At 48.5% G+C, this 15577-nt stretch overlaps 1 protein-coding gene across 11 annotated transcripts in view; it reads right to left on the reverse strand.

The window, feature by feature from the left end:
• camkk1a (calcium/calmodulin-dependent protein kinase kinase 1, alpha a) overlaps positions 1-15577 on the reverse strand; it is a 201924-nt gene that overhangs the window by 75534 nt on the left and 110813 nt on the right. Inside the window, exon 1 of one of the 11 annotated variants that reach the window (XM_063031531.1) lies at positions 6135-6428. The exons of the other annotated variants lie outside the window; for them this stretch is intronic. Coding sequence (XP_062887601.1) covers positions 6135-6149 — 15 coding nt within the window. The 5' untranslated portion in view covers positions 6150-6428. Of the gene's footprint in view, positions 1-6134; positions 6429-15577 lie in introns of those variants that run through there. 11 annotated transcript variants of the gene reach the window in all.

The following is a 15577-nucleotide window of genomic DNA, read 5'->3' on the forward strand; positions in this document are numbered from 1 at the left end:
GTGCCCCCCCCCACAAGTTGGTGGGAGTTTTGGAGGTCTGATCACAGGACCGACCATAGACGCACAGGGTGAAAAGGTACGATCGGCGGGAACCTGGTGTGTGTGTCCGCCCTTGCCTGGGTGCCAGGTTCACCGCAGAAGAACGATCGTATCCGGAATGGAGGGGTCACAGTTGGTGACCTCAGAAGACATTACAAAGGGCTCGTCCGAAAGCTAACTGCGAGGAATATCAAAGGTCTGTTTGAATCCGATTTGAATATCATCATTCGCTCTGTCTCTCTCTCCCCAACGGCACAACAGCGATTACTGCGAACTGAACTAAACTGAACTGAACTCTGCCTCACTTGAGACTGATCATTTTACCCCCAGACTGCAATAGAGCTTGATTGATCCTATTATCCTAGTTCTGTGTACATGTGTGTTTTATCATTGCTAACCTGTTGCATTTATATCCTTACTATTAGAGTACTGTGTTACTTATTTCTTTAATAAAACTTTCTTAGTTCCAGTAATCCAGACTCCAACTAAGTGGTCCATTTCTGCTGGTTTGGCAACCCAGTTACGGGGTACATAACACCACCACCACGATTCAACCCCAATCCTTCCTTTTCAGTTCAGCCAGGTGCTTAAGTTGGTCAAACATCAGCTTGTTCCTTGCTCTCGGGTCCGAGCCCCTCCACCTTGACATTGCCTCACCCTGGTTCTGCTGCTTCGAATCCCCCAGAAGTCCGCTCCAGCAGCCAAACATTGGCTCATTCCCCACTCTCGGGCCCAGGCCTCACTGCCTTGATTCAACACCTACGCACCACGGTGTAACCGTCCTGCACCTTCGAGACTTCAGATCACACCGCAAAGATGCCAGATCATAAGCTCAACCCCAAAACAGCAGTTACAGGCTATTGATTGCAGTGATCATTTTTGAGAAAAAGTGTGATCAGTAAAGTAATGAGTAGTTGTTTTTGCTGTGTTTTACCAGCCCCATCTTAAACTCAGTCGGCCAAATGCCCTAGTTCTGCACCGAGATCTTATCATCTTGTTTCTTATGGCACATCAGGAGGCCATTCAGTTCCTGTTAAACAATCCCACCAGCCTCATTCTCCTATCCTCTGCACCCATCAGAATTGGCAATGACTACAGACATTAGGTACCCAAAATATAAACAGGAAGTGCTGGAAACACTCAGCTGGTCAGACAGCAGCTGTGGAGAGAGAAACAGAGCTGACAGTTCAGACCATAGATTTTTTGGATCTTCAATCTCTCTGCACATTGATATCCTGACCTGCTGAGTGTCTCCTGTATTTTGTTTTTATTACGCAATTTCTCTGCACTTTCTCTTAGACCTGACACAGGGCCCAGTCTGCAACATCCGTCCTCTGGAGATGCCCCCATGCTACTGCCTGATTTCCGTGACTCGGTTCCAGATTCCACTGGAATAAGGACAATGTGTTCAACCACATTCCAACCAGTCTAAAAATCAACACAAGGCACCTGTTAGTTGGAAGTCTTCCATAAGAGGGCCTCCATTCGCAATTATCAGTAAAGGAAAATCTAAAACTGAACTTGTTTTCCCTTTCCTCCTCTGTCAAGAGCCTTTGCGCTGAAGGGTTAACAACTGCTTTCTCTCTCCACAGCAGCTGCCAGACCTGTTGAGTTTCCTGTCTTTATATAATAAATAGTTGGGCCACCGAGCTTGCAGCAACATTCAACCTTAGGGCTGGTACCAGACCCACCCTTCACTTCCACATCCAAAACAGTCTTCCAGCATTCAGCCGATCAGCTCCCTTGAAACTTTTACATTACAATATACACTTCTCATTTTTCTCTAAACTACAAGGAATATTTCTTTAACTCAGAGGGCAATCACCAACTATTGGCAACTGGTCAAGTCAAGTTTCACTGGATCTTTCTTAAAGGAACTTTATTGGCCTTGGTTAGGAAATCGAAAACACATTCAGTACTTCAGACAAGTCTCACCTAGCTTCTGTGTAAATGGAATAACATTTCTAGCCTCACATACTCGAATTTATATCTACCATTTCCTTTTTGTAATTCTTACTGCAACTGCACACAGCTTTCTGTGCTCTGTGTTTGAGGACAACAGTGCCAACATTCAAAGAAAGATTCTGCTTTCCTACTTTTCGAACTCACAGTTGGCCACATGATGATTCCGCCTGGCCTGCACATTCTTCATAACTTACTTTTCCTCTTACTCTGCTCAGTCAGCAAGCTGTGAGATATCTGAAAACTTCCTGTTACACGTACCTGGGCTTTCAGCTGGCGATCAGCAGAGACCACCACTTCCCTGGCAATCGCAGCTCAACCACCAGCAGCAGTGAAGTGTGTGCTGTTGGCCACACTTTGCATTAGTAAAAAAGATCACATACCAACTATCTCAGATATACTGATCCTCAGCGGGGGAACAGCGGGATCGGTGGATGGGCCCAGCTGCCATAAACTTCAGCAACACCCGAGGCTTCCTCAAGCCTAAAGTTGTGGACCCGATTGGGCCCCGAGTCTGTGATCTGTGATCAGGCGGGGGCAGGAGCTTGGGGAACTTTGTCAGTTGGGGTCCCCCCTGAAGGAGTCAGATAGTCACTGGGCTGACTGGAAGAGTAGCAGGGATGGGAAGACAAGAGAGGGCTGTGCTGCAGACCGAAGGAAGATTAGAGAGTTGAAAGGCATGGAGCCTTTCAGAGTAGGTATGGGAGTTGCCGCGGTGGGATTCTAGCCCACTGCCTGTGGTTGTCCTTTGGGGACTGTGTCTAACTGGCACTACACCAGCGTAGCAGTTAGCGCAGAGCTATTACAGCTCGAGGCATTACTAGAGTTCAGAGTTCAATTCTGGCACCGTCTGTGAGGAATATTTATGTCCTCCCCACGGAATGCAAAGATTTTCCCAGGTGCTTTGGTTTCCTGCCACAGTACAAAGGTGCACTGTGTATATTGTCCGGTGAGTCAAGGCAGGGTTATCAGGGGTGGCTTGGCTTGAACAGCCTTGTCCACATGATATCGCTAAATAAATAACATCAAGAAATTATTCATCCTAGCACAGGATTGTACGGGAATGTTCTGCTCCGGACAAAGACAGTACATTAAACATACAATAAATAATTCATCCTAGGACAGGATTGTACGGGAATGCCTTGCTGCAGACAAGGACAATACATTAAACACACAATAAATAATTCATCCCAGGACACTCCCAGGACAGGATTGCACAGGAAAGCCCTGTTCCGGACAAGGACAGTACATTAAACACACAATAAATAGTTCATCCCAGGACACTCCCAGGGCAAGATTGCACTGGCTCTGCTGAAGTGAACAGGTCGCCTGTTTACGAGCCATTCACCTGTTTGGTGACTGATCTTCAGTTCCAGTCCGCTGTACTGAACATAGCCAAGGTACTCGGAGACACGGCACTAAAAGCGGCCCCTCTCCGCACTGAGTTCATGCCGATCAGGCCCACTGATCCGACACAAAACCCACGCTCTCATCGGCACTGCTGGATCCCACCACTCACGGCAAGCCAGCGTCACCGTCCTGCACACGGTGAGGTGTGACTACTTGCCCACAGGCGGGTAGGTTCAGACAGCACACAGAATACAGATTATACAGAAATACCCACACATCAAGAGCCAAATAACCCAGCGACCCACGCGTCCTGGGGACGGGGGCATGCAGACTCCACACGGACAGCTCCAGGTCAGGATTGAACCGGTGTCTCTGGCACTGTGAGGCAGTAACTCTGCCAGTTATAAATTCATTTTATACCCTGCCCTCAGGCTCGTAGAAACAGGGTGAGTGACTGGTATAGGTGAGGAGGGAGAGACCGGGAACAAAGCAGATACAGTTTTCTCCTTGCCCCGCTATTCCTGCGTATCTAGTGCTGATCAGCATCACACCAGGGGATCCTGAGCCAGCAGGTACCAGCACTACCTCAGCAGGAAGACCTGATCGAAGGCATCAGATAGGCAGCAGCTGCACAGCGACCCGGTTGTGGACAGAACTGCAGAAACACCGGCAGCTTGCCTCGGCACCGGTCTCGGGGAGCGGTCACTCAATCCCACCGGCAGCTTGCCTCAGCACCGGTCTCGGGGAGCGGTCACTCAATCCCACCGGCAGTTTGCCTCGGCACCGGTCTCGGGGAGCGGTCACTCAATCCCACCACAGTTTGCCTCGGCACCGGTCTCGGGGAGCGGTCACTCAATCCCACCACAGTTAGCCTCGGCACCGGTCTCGGGGAGCGGTCACTCAATCCCACCGGCAGTTTGCCTCGGCACCGGTCTCGGGGAGCGGTCACTCAATCCCACCACAGTTTGCCTCGGCACCGGTCTCGGGGAGCGGTCACTCAATCCCACCACAGTTTGCCTCGGCACCGGTCTCGGGGAGCGCTGACTCAATCCCACCACAGTTAGCCTCGGCACCGGTCTCAGGGAGCGGTCACTCAATCCCATCACAGTTAGCCTCGGCACCGGTCTCGGGGAGCGGTCACTCAATCCCACCGGCAGTTTGCCTCGGCACCGGTCTCGGGGAGCGGTCACTCAATCCCACCACAGTTTGCCTCGGCACCGGTCTCGGGAAGCGCTCACTCAATCCCACCACAGTTAGCCTCGGCACCGGTCTCGGGGAGCGGTCACTCAATCCCACCACAGTTTGCCTCGGCACCGGTCTCGGGGAGCGGTCACTCAATCCCACCACAGTTTGCCTCGGCACCGGTCTCGGGGAGCGCTCACTCAATCCCACCACAGTTAGCCTCGGCACCGGTCTCGGGGAGCGGTCACTCAATCCCACCGGCAGTTTGCCTCGGCACCGGTCTCGGGGAGCGGTCACTCAATCCCACCACAGTTTGCCTCGGCACCGGTCTCGGGGAGCGGTCACTCAATCCCACCACAGTTAGCCTCGGCACCGGTCTCGGGGAGCGGTCACTCAATCCCACCGGCAGTTTGCCTCGGCACCGGTCTCGGGGAGCGGTCACTCAATCCCACCACAGTTTGCCTCGGCACCGGTCTCGGGGAGCGGTCACTCAATCCCACCACAGTTTGCCTCGGCACCGGTCTCGGGGAGCGGTCACTCAATCCCACCGGCAGCTTGCCTCGGCACCGGTCTCGGGGAGCGGTCACTCAATCCCACCACAGTTAGCCTCGGCACCGGTCTCGGGGAGCGGTCACTCAATCCCACCGGCAGTTTGCCTCGGCACCGGTCTCGGGGAGCGGTCACTCAATCCCACCACAGTTTGCCTCGGCACCGGTCTCGGGGAGCGGTCACTCAATCCCACCACAGTTAGCCGCGGCACCGGTCTCGGGGAGCGGTCACTCAATCCCACCGGCGGCTTGCCTCGGCACCGGTCTCAAGTGAGCGGTCACTCAATCCCACCGGCACCTTGCCTCGGCACCGGTCTCAGGTGAGCGGTCACTCAATCCCACCGGCAGCTTGCCTCGGCACCGGTCTCAGGTGAGCGGCCACTCAATCCCACCGGCACCTTGCCTCGGCACCAGTCTCAGGGAGCGGTCACTCAATCCCACCGGCAGCTTGCCTCGGCACCGGTCTCGGGGAGCGGTCACTCAATCCCACCGGCAGCTTGCCTCGGCACCGGTCTCGGGGAGCGGTCACTCAATCCCACCACAGTTTGCCTCGGCATCAGTCTCAGGTGAGCGGCCACTCAATCCCACCACACTTCAAGGATCCTTGCTGCTGTTACAGACTACTTGCAACGCTGGTGGCCACCGCAGCAGAGAGAAGCTTGCATGGCCTCCATCCCTCCCTGGGCACCGCTCCACCCAGCCCAGACCACACCCTCCTCAGTCTCTGAGCACCCAAAAGCAGGCTGAGCTGTTCCAGTGCCCTCCGTACCTCCCACATTCAAATCCCAGTTTCTAAAGATCGTACTGGAACGTCAGTCCAGATCAGGTGCTGACATTTCTGGAGAGAGGCTAGAGCCCACAACCCACAGCCTCTGTGTAACTAACAAGTCTCAGCTGGGCAGTAGACTGGTGCCCAGTAGGCCATGGAGTTACTAATTTGCTTCAGATCACCGGAGGAGAGAAGGAAAAAGGCACGCGTAAAGTAGCAGTGACAGATAAACGAAGGAAATGACCACCGTATGAGCTCCCAATATCACACCAGAGAAGTGTTACCTCTGACTGATCCATGCTGCAGTTCCACCAGCGAAATCCAGGACAACATCACACATTGTCCACACCCCATCAGTCTTTGTCGAGGAGTGAGCGGGGAAATCCCTCGTCTCTGTGCATTAGGCAGCAACTGCCCGCAAAGGCTCAGCTGCAGGACCAACCAACACCGACTTGTGCTGAAACTCTGCTACATTAGCAGCTGTGGAACAGTTTGAGTATCTGATCTCCATCTGCTGCACTCCTGGTCACTGGGCAACCTGACATGACTTCCGCCTGAGCCGGCTCATCCACCTCCTGAGGAAGAGGAAGTAGAACAGTTTGGCTCATTAACTGTTCGGGGGCAAGGAGCACCAGAATTGAAATGGATGTGTACTGAGCTGCGGGCACTCAAAAGCAGTTAATATTTAATGGTTAGATTAAACAGAAAGCACTTTCTTCCGAGGGAGTGCCTCTCATGCCATCAGAAAATGACTTGCAAAAAGGATGAAGAAATGGACTTCCTGTTGAAACAAGGGAAACTGGAGAAATCTCTCACCAACAGGTGATTTTTTTTACACTTACAGTACAGAAACAGGCCCTTTGGCCCATCTAGTTCATGCTGAAGTATTGATCTCCTTGTCCCATCAAACAGCACCCTGACTATAGCCCTCCAAACACCTCCCATCCAGGTACCCATCCAAATTTCTCTTAAATGTTGAAATCAAAGCCACATCCACCACCTGCAATGGAAGCTCGTACCACACTTTCACCATCTTCTGAGTGAAGAAATTCCCTCTCAAGTTCCCCTTAAATATTTCACCATTAACCCATGACCTCTCGTTCTAGTCTCACCCAATCTCAGTGATAAAAGCCTGCTTGGATTTACCCTGTCTATACCCCTCATAATTCTGTATGACTCCATCGAATCTCCCTTCGTTCTTCTACACTCCAAACCTATTCAACCTTTCCCTATAACTCGGGGTCCTCAAATCCTGCAACATCCTGGTAAATTTTCTCTGGACCTTTTCAATTTTATTTACATCTTTCCTGTAAGTAGGTGACCAAGACTGCACCCAATACTCCAAATTAGGCCTCACCAGCATCTTATACACCTTCAACATAACATCCCAACTCCTGTACGCAATACTTTGATTTACAAAGGCCTATATGCCAAAAGCTTTTTTTACAACTCTATCTACAGTACCTGTTCTACCACTTTCAAGGAATTATATGTATTCCCAGACCACTTTCAAGGAATTATATGTATTCCCAGACCACTTTCAAGGAATTGTATGTATTCCCAGACCCTTTTGTTCTCCAAAGGGATTTGAGTCCCTTAGAATACCTACCAAAACTTGCCCAATACTGATGTCACGGCTAAGGACATTTTAAGTATCGCTGCTACAATTTCTGCACAAACCTCCTACAGGATCCAAGGAAAAAGCTTGTTGTGTACCAGAGATTTATCCACTCTCATTTACCTCAAAACAGCAAAAGCCTCACCCTCTAATCTGTATACAGTCATCACCTCAAATCACCATCAAGGATTTTGATCAGGCTTGTTTGAAGATATCCCTTTCTAATGACGATCAACATATAACCCGTAGCATCAGACGAGACCACTGTTATACCAAGATAAGGACTTGTCTGAATGAATATACCATGGCTGTCACAGACTTTATAAAAACAGTTGTAGACTGGTGCAACCCCACTAAATCACTCAGAGTCTTCCCCCATCAGAAGCCCTGGATGAACCATGAGATCCACAATCTTCTGAGCGCCAGGTCAGAGGCATCCAAGTCTGCTGACCAAGATAGGTACAAGAGGTCCAGGTACGATCTCTAGAAAGCTATCTCACAAGTGAATTGGCAATTCCAGACTAACTGTGGATTAATGAAGGAGGCTTGACAGTTGTGGCAAGGCTTGAATGATATTCACCTTTTCTAAAGTAAAACCAAATGACATGGGCAACAACAGGGTTTCACCTTCTATGCTCGCTTTAACCATCAAAACATGGATGAACCATCATGAATTTCCACAACTCCTACTGATTTCAGTCTCTGAGGCCGACATGCCAGCAGCCTACAGGAGGGTGACCCCACGAGAAACATCCGGCCCAGATGGAGAACCTGGCCAAGTACTAAAGACCTGTGCTGATCAACTGGCCGGAGTGTTCACTGCGATCTTTAATCTCTCGCGTCGGCAGTCTGAGGTACCCACCTGCTCCAAGCAGGCTTCAATTATACCAGTGCCAAAGAAGAACATGGTAACTTGCCTCAATAACTATCATCCAGTAGCACTTGTATCCACAATGATGAAGTGTTCTCAGGGGTTAGTGATGAAGCATATCAACTCCTGCCTGAGAATCAACTTAGATCTGCTCCAATTTGCCTACTGGAGCAACAGGTACATAGCAGATACCATCTCATTGGCCCTTCACTCAACTCGAGAACATCTGGCCAGTAAAGAGACGTACATTAAGATGTTCTCTATTGACTACAACTTGGTATTCAATACCATCATCACTTCAAAATTAATCAATATGCTTCAAGACCTTTGTTTTGGTTCCTCCTTATGCAATTGGATCCTCAATTTCCTCACTTGTGGACCCCAGTCAGTTCAGATTGCAACAACATCTCCTCCACAATCTCCATCAGCACAGGTGCACTACCAGGCTGTGTGGTTAGTCTCCTGCTCTACTCGCTCAACACTTGAGACTGTGTGGCTAAGCACAGCTCCAATACCATTTTCAAGTTTGCTGATGACACCGCTGTGGTACGCTGAATCGAAGGTGGTGAGGAATCAGCATATGGGAGAGACAGATTGAAAATCTTGCTGAGGGGTGCCACAAAAACAACCTCTTACCCAAAGTCAGCAAGACCAAGGAGCTGATTATTGACTTCAGGAGGAGCAAACCGGAGGTCCATGGGCCAGTTATCAGAGGATCAGAGGTAAAGACGTACATTCCTTGATACTATAGCTTCTGAGGAACCTGTCCCGGGCCCAGCATGCAAGTGTAATTATGAAGAAAGCATGGGAGTACATCTACTTCCTTATGAGTTTGTGAAGATTTGGAATGACATCTAAAACTTTGACAAACTTCTGCGGATGTGTGGTGGAGAGTGCATTGTAGTCTGGTATGGAAACACCAACAGAAAATTCCCCAAAAGGTAATGGATAATGCCCAGTCCATCACAGGGAAAGCCGTCCTCACCACTGAGCACATCTACACGGAGAGTTGTCGCAGGAGAGCAGCACCTGGTATCAGGTCATGCTCTCTTCTCGCTACTGCCATCAGGAAGGTGGTACAGAAGCCTCTGGATTCTCACCACCAGGTTCAGAAACATTATCGCTCCTCAACCATCCGGCCTGAACCAAAGGGGATAACTTTACTCAACTGTTCCCACAACCTATAGACTCACTTTCAAGGACTCTTAGACAATAGACAATAGGTGCAGGTGTAGGTCATTGGGCCCTTCGAGCCAGCACCACCATTCACTGTGATCACGGCTGATCATCCACAATCAGTATCCAGTTCCTGCCTTATCCCCATAACCTTTGATTCCGCTATCTTTAAGAGCTCTATTCATCTCTTTTTTGAAAGCATCCAGAGACTTGGCCTCCACAACCTTCTGAGACAGAGCATTCCATATATCCACCACTCTCTGGGTGAAAAAGTTTTTCCTCAACTCTGTTCTAAATGGTCTACTCCTTATTCTGAGACTGTGGCCTCTGGTTCTGGACTCACCCATCAGCGGGAACATGCTTCCTGCCTCCAGCATGTCCAATCCCTTAATAATCTTATATGTTTCAATAAGATCCCTTCTCAGCCTTCTAAATTCCAAAGTATACAAGCCCAGTCACTCCAATCTTTCAACATATGACAGTCCTGCCATCCCGGGAATTAACCTTGTGAACCTACACTGCACTCCCTCAATAGCAAGAATGTCCTTCCTCAAATTTAGAGACCAAAAATTCACACAGTACTCCAGGTGTGGTCTCACCAGGGCCCTGTACAACTGCAGAAGGACCTCTTTGCTCTTATACTCAATTCCCCTTGTTATGAAGGCCAGCATGCCATTAGCTTTCTTCACTGCCTGCTGTACTTGCATGCTTACTTTCAGTGACTGATGTACAAGAACACCTAGATCTCGTTGTACTTCCCCTTTTCCTAACTTGACTCCATTTAGATAATAATCTGCCTTCCTGTTCTGACCACCAAAGTGGATAAACTCACAATTATCCACATTAAACTGCATCTGCCCACTCACCCAGCCTGTCCAAGTCACCCTGCATTCTCATAACATCCTCCTCACATTTCACACTGCCACCCAGCTTTGTGTCATCCGCAAATTTGCTAATGTTACTTTTAATTCCCTCATCTAAATCATTAATATATATTGCAAACAGCTGCGGTCCCAGCACTGAACCCTGCGGTACCCCACTGGTCATCGCCTGCCATTCCGAAAGGGACCCGTTAATCGCTACTCTTTGTTTTCTGTCAGCCAGCCAATTTTCAATCCATGTCAGTACTCTGTCCCCAATACCATGTGTCCTAATTTTGCCCACTAATCTCCTATGTGGGACTTTATCAAAGGCTTTCTGAAGGTCCAGGTACACTACATCCACTGGCTCTCCCTTGTCCATTTTCATAGTTACATCCTCAAAAAATTCCAGAAGATTAGTCAAGCACGATTTCCCCTTCGTAAATCCATGCTGACTCGGACCGATCCTGTTACTGCTATCCAGATGTGTCGTAATTTCATCTTTTATAATTGACTCCAGCATCTTTCCCACCACGATGTCAGGCTAACCGGTCTATAATTCCCTGTTTTCTCTCTTCCTCCCTTCTTGAGGGACAACCACCCTCTAATCCACAGGAACTGATCCTGAATCTATAGAGCATTGGAAAATGATTAGCAATGCGTCCACGATATCTAAAGCCACCTCCTTAAGTACCCTGGGATGCAGACCATCAGGTCCCGGGGACTTATCAGCCTTCAGACCCAACAGTCTATCCAACACCATTTCCTGCCTAATATAAATTTCCTTCAGTTCATCCATTACCCTAGGTCCTTTGGCCACTATTATATCTCTTCATCTCATGTTCTCAATATTTATTGCTTACTTATTTAATCAGTATTGTTTCCACATCACTGAGGACCTCACGTGGTCTGTACACACCAGCTGTGTGGTGAAAAAGGCACAACAGCGCCTCTTTCACCTCAGATGGTTGAAGTAGGGTCCCCAAATCCTGAGAACTTTCTACAGGGGAACGACTGAGAGCATCCTGACTGGCTGCATCACTGCCTGATATGGGAACTGTACTTCCCTCAATCGCAGGACTCTGCAGAGAGTGGTGCGGTCAGCCCAGCACATCTGTAGATGTGAACTTCCCACTATTCAGGACATTTTCAAAGACCAGTTTATGAAAAGGGCCCAAAGGATCATTGGGAACCCGAGTCACCCAACCACAAACTGTTCCAGCTGCTACCATCCGAGAATGGTATCGCAGCATAATAGCCAGGACCATCAGGCTCCGGGACAGCTTCTAACACCAGGCCATCAGACTGATTAATTCACGCTGATTTGATTTGAGTGTTACATTGACTGTTCTATTTATTATGAATTACTATGATTGCACATTTAGACGGAGACATAACGTAAAGATTTTTACTCCTCATATATGTGAAGGATATATGAAATCAAGTCAATTCAATCATCTATTTTGTCCCTTGCTAACTTTCGGGAGTCTCCTTCCCCAAGTTTGCCTTCTTTTCACCCTCCTGATTTCCTGTTAAGTGTCCTCTTGCATTTCTTATGTACTTCAAGTACCCTATTTGCTCCTTCCTGCCTGTACCCGAAATACACCTCCTTTTTCTTAACTAGGGCCTCAATCTCTCAAAAATGAAGGTAGATGAAACCAGTTATCTTTGCCTTTTATTCTGACAAGCACATACAAGCTTTGTACTCTCAAACTTTCCTTTTGAAGGCCTCCCACTTACCAACTACACCTTTGCCAGAAAACAGCCTGTCTCAATCCACACCTGCCAGGTGCTTTCTGATACCATCAAAATTGGCCTTTCTCCAATTTAGAGTCTTAACCGGAGGACCAGATATATCCTTTTCCATAATTATCTTGAAATTAATGGCATAATGGCATCTGGTGGTGCGTGCTTTCAGACCTTTGTATTTTCTGCCTGATGGGAGAGGGGAGAGGAGAGAATGTCTGGGGTGGGTCATGTTATTCATTAATCTGGTGCTTTAGTGAGACAGTGGGAAGTGTAGACAGAGTCCACAGAGGGGAGGCTGGTTTCAGTGATGTGCTGAGCTGTGTCCACAGCCCCCTGTAGCTACCTGCAACAACGCAGAGTGGCTGCCGTACCAAACCATCATGCATCCAGGCTGAATGCCTTCAATAAAAATTGGTAGAGTCGATGGGGACATGCTAAATTTCTTCATCCTCCTGAGGAAGAAACATTGGTGAGTTTTCTTGGGTGTGACATTAGCGTGGTTGGACCAGGACAGGCTTTCGAGGAACTCAAAGCTCTCAATCTCAACACCACTGATGTGAACAGGAGTAAGTTCACCGACACCATACCCACCACCCTCTCTAGGAAGAGCTTGCCCTTCATGTCCTTTATAAATCTTTCTCTTCTCACATCAAACCTGCACCCTCTCGCCTTTTAGTTCCCCTTCCCTGGGAAAAGGACTATGTGTATTCCTCCTGTCCATGTCCCTCGTTATTTTATAATGTCACGCCTCAGTCCAAGGAATACAGTCTTAGCCTGGCTAACCTCTCCCAATAACTCCATCCCTCAAGTCCTGACAGCATCCTCATAAATCTCCTCTGCAATCTTTCCAGCTATTGCAGAGTGACCAAAACTGAACACGATATTCCAAACGCAGCCTCACCAACATCTTGTAATGTCCCGACTCCTATACTGATAATGGCTAGTATGCAGATGCCTCCTTCACCACCCTCAGGTGCTGCTTTCTGTGAAAGCTGGTCAACAAAGGGTTGGCAGCTACGTGCAGCAGAGCTGTAACCTGGTTTAATGTTAAGGCTAATTTATACTTCTGCGTCAAATCTACGCCGTAGGTACAGTGTAGCCGCATACCCAATGCCGTAGCCTGATGCGCACCTCCCCAAAAATATAACTACGCGTCGCGGCGACGCAGACCGCAACAACTGTGATTGGTCCGCCTGGTAGCATCGCATTTCCTCCTACACTGCAATAGCTTCCCATTGGGCGACTGAAGGGCACGGAAGGAACTCTGGCTGCAATGTTTCTCATAAAGCTTTACAGACCTCCAAAATTATGGAGGACCCTGTGCTTGAAGCCAGTTTGTAGCTAGCTGCTACAGTCTGTTGACTTCCACCTGAAGCTAAAACTCGAATGGTGATTGCCAGTCTCTGAGTATACTGTGCATACACTGATGCGAAATAAATGGTTGGAGACGATGAACCAAATCGTCAAATCTACCTGCTGACATCCGAAAATATTTGTAATGCATTTCCTCGTCCATGTCTCCCAGTGGCCGGACAAGCACAGAAAATTCACCCTCCTTCAGTTTCAGTCGCCATTGTTTGAAGTTTTGAGTTTCTTCGTGTTGAGTTTCAACATGAAGAAACTCAACACAGTGGCATAGAAACCCCACCGCCAACTAGCGTTTTGGCAGTGAATTGCAGAGCGATGCAGACACATCAATGCACAAGTATAACTGCTCACAACGGTGTAGCCCAGTTGCGTAGGTTACTACAATCAACCTTTACTCTCTGGGTATAAATCACCCCAGTTGTTTGTCACATTTGTCTTCCATCAATTTGAGAGCTTGAGGGAACTGAATTAGTGTTAATGTCACAGGCGATGTATTCGGGTCCTAACAATAGGTAAATTCCAATGTTCGGACATCCTACGCTGTGTGAGGAACCACCCCTCTCCCAAGTGTGGAAAGAATATGCAAGGAACAGAGAGAGACTGACTGTAATTCACTCACGTCCGGGGATCATACGCAGGTACTGCCTTACACTGTCCACTTCCACTGAGCACTGGATCTCCCAGTAATCTCCAGGTCTCTGAGGGCATTGTATCCAACAGCACAGGGCAGTGCTCGTGTATTCACAGACGCTGAACAACCTCCCAGCACCATGGAGCTCAAGTGCCCACGGGCTGCCCCCAACAGAAAAATTAGGGGACAAAAATGAACCAGAAAGTATCATAAGCAGAGAGATTAAGAAAAATGAGTAAGTATTTTATAACTATGTTCAGGGCAAGAAGCAAACTAGCAAAGAGAGAGGGGTGCATCATTCCCCTTTATTCTCCTCCCCCACCCACAAGCATGTACTCCTCCTCTCCCCTACTGTCCGACACTGGCTTCCAACCTCTCCCTTAATGATGCTTTTGACAAGGTCCCAGGTGCACCAGGGAGACTGGAGCAATAGGCGAAAGCCCATAGGGTTGGTAACATGAATCCAAGCTTAGCTTGGTATTAGGAGCCAGAGTGTGCTGGTGCTGGGTTAGTTGTGTGATTGGAAGCCTGTGACCAGTGACACACCCAAGGAGCAATGCTCCAACCTTTCCTGCATTAATAATTCAATATAAACATAAGAGATATGATTAGTAAGTTTGTGGGCGAGACAACAATCAGTCGTGTTACTGACAGTGAGAAGACTAATTGCAGGCTAAAGGTTAGCGTACAAATCATTTAGTAAGATGGACACAACCAACAATAACACACAAGATTGGAATTAGGCCATTCAGCCCATCAAATTTATTCCACCATTCCATCATGGCTGATTTATTATCCCTCTCAATCCCAATCTCCTGCCGTCTCCCTGGAATCTTTGACACCCTGACTAATTAAGAACCTATCAACCTCTGCTTTAAATGTACTCAGTGACTGGCCTCCACAGCCGTCTGAATTTAATCCGTATACCTGCAAGGTGATGCACTTGCAGGTACAACAGGTATAAACCATACAGCATGATTGGTTATGAATGTGGAGGAACCGAGGGATCTCGGTGTACAATTCCAAGGATCTGGCACAATTCATTGAGATACTGAAAATGTGTATGATACTTGTCTTCATCAGACACAGGAAAGAATACACGAGCAGCAACACACACAAAACGCTGGCCAGCCAGCATCTATGGAAAAGAGCAGAGTCGACATTTTGGGCCGAAACCCTTCAGCAGGACTTGTGTGTGTTGCTGGGATTTCCAGCACCTGCAGGTTTTGTCTTGTTTGTGATTGAATGTATGAGCAGGAAGGTTACGGTATGACTTCATAAAACATCGGTCAGGCCACAGCAGGAGCACTCTGTACAATAAATAATCTAACATGAAACTCCGTGGGTTCTGTAAGGGGAGAGGTATTGTCGACATCTCAGAGTGAAAGCCTGCCATCAGGAATCATCCTGCGCTTCCAGATGACTGCACAGGAGTGGGTACAGAAGAGACTCAG

This window comes from Mobula hypostoma, chromosome 23 (genome assembly GCF_963921235.1).
Source record: "Mobula hypostoma chromosome 23, sMobHyp1.1, whole genome shotgun sequence".
In the NCBI taxonomy this organism is placed as follows: Eukaryota; Metazoa; Chordata; class Chondrichthyes; order Myliobatiformes; family Myliobatidae; genus Mobula; species Mobula hypostoma.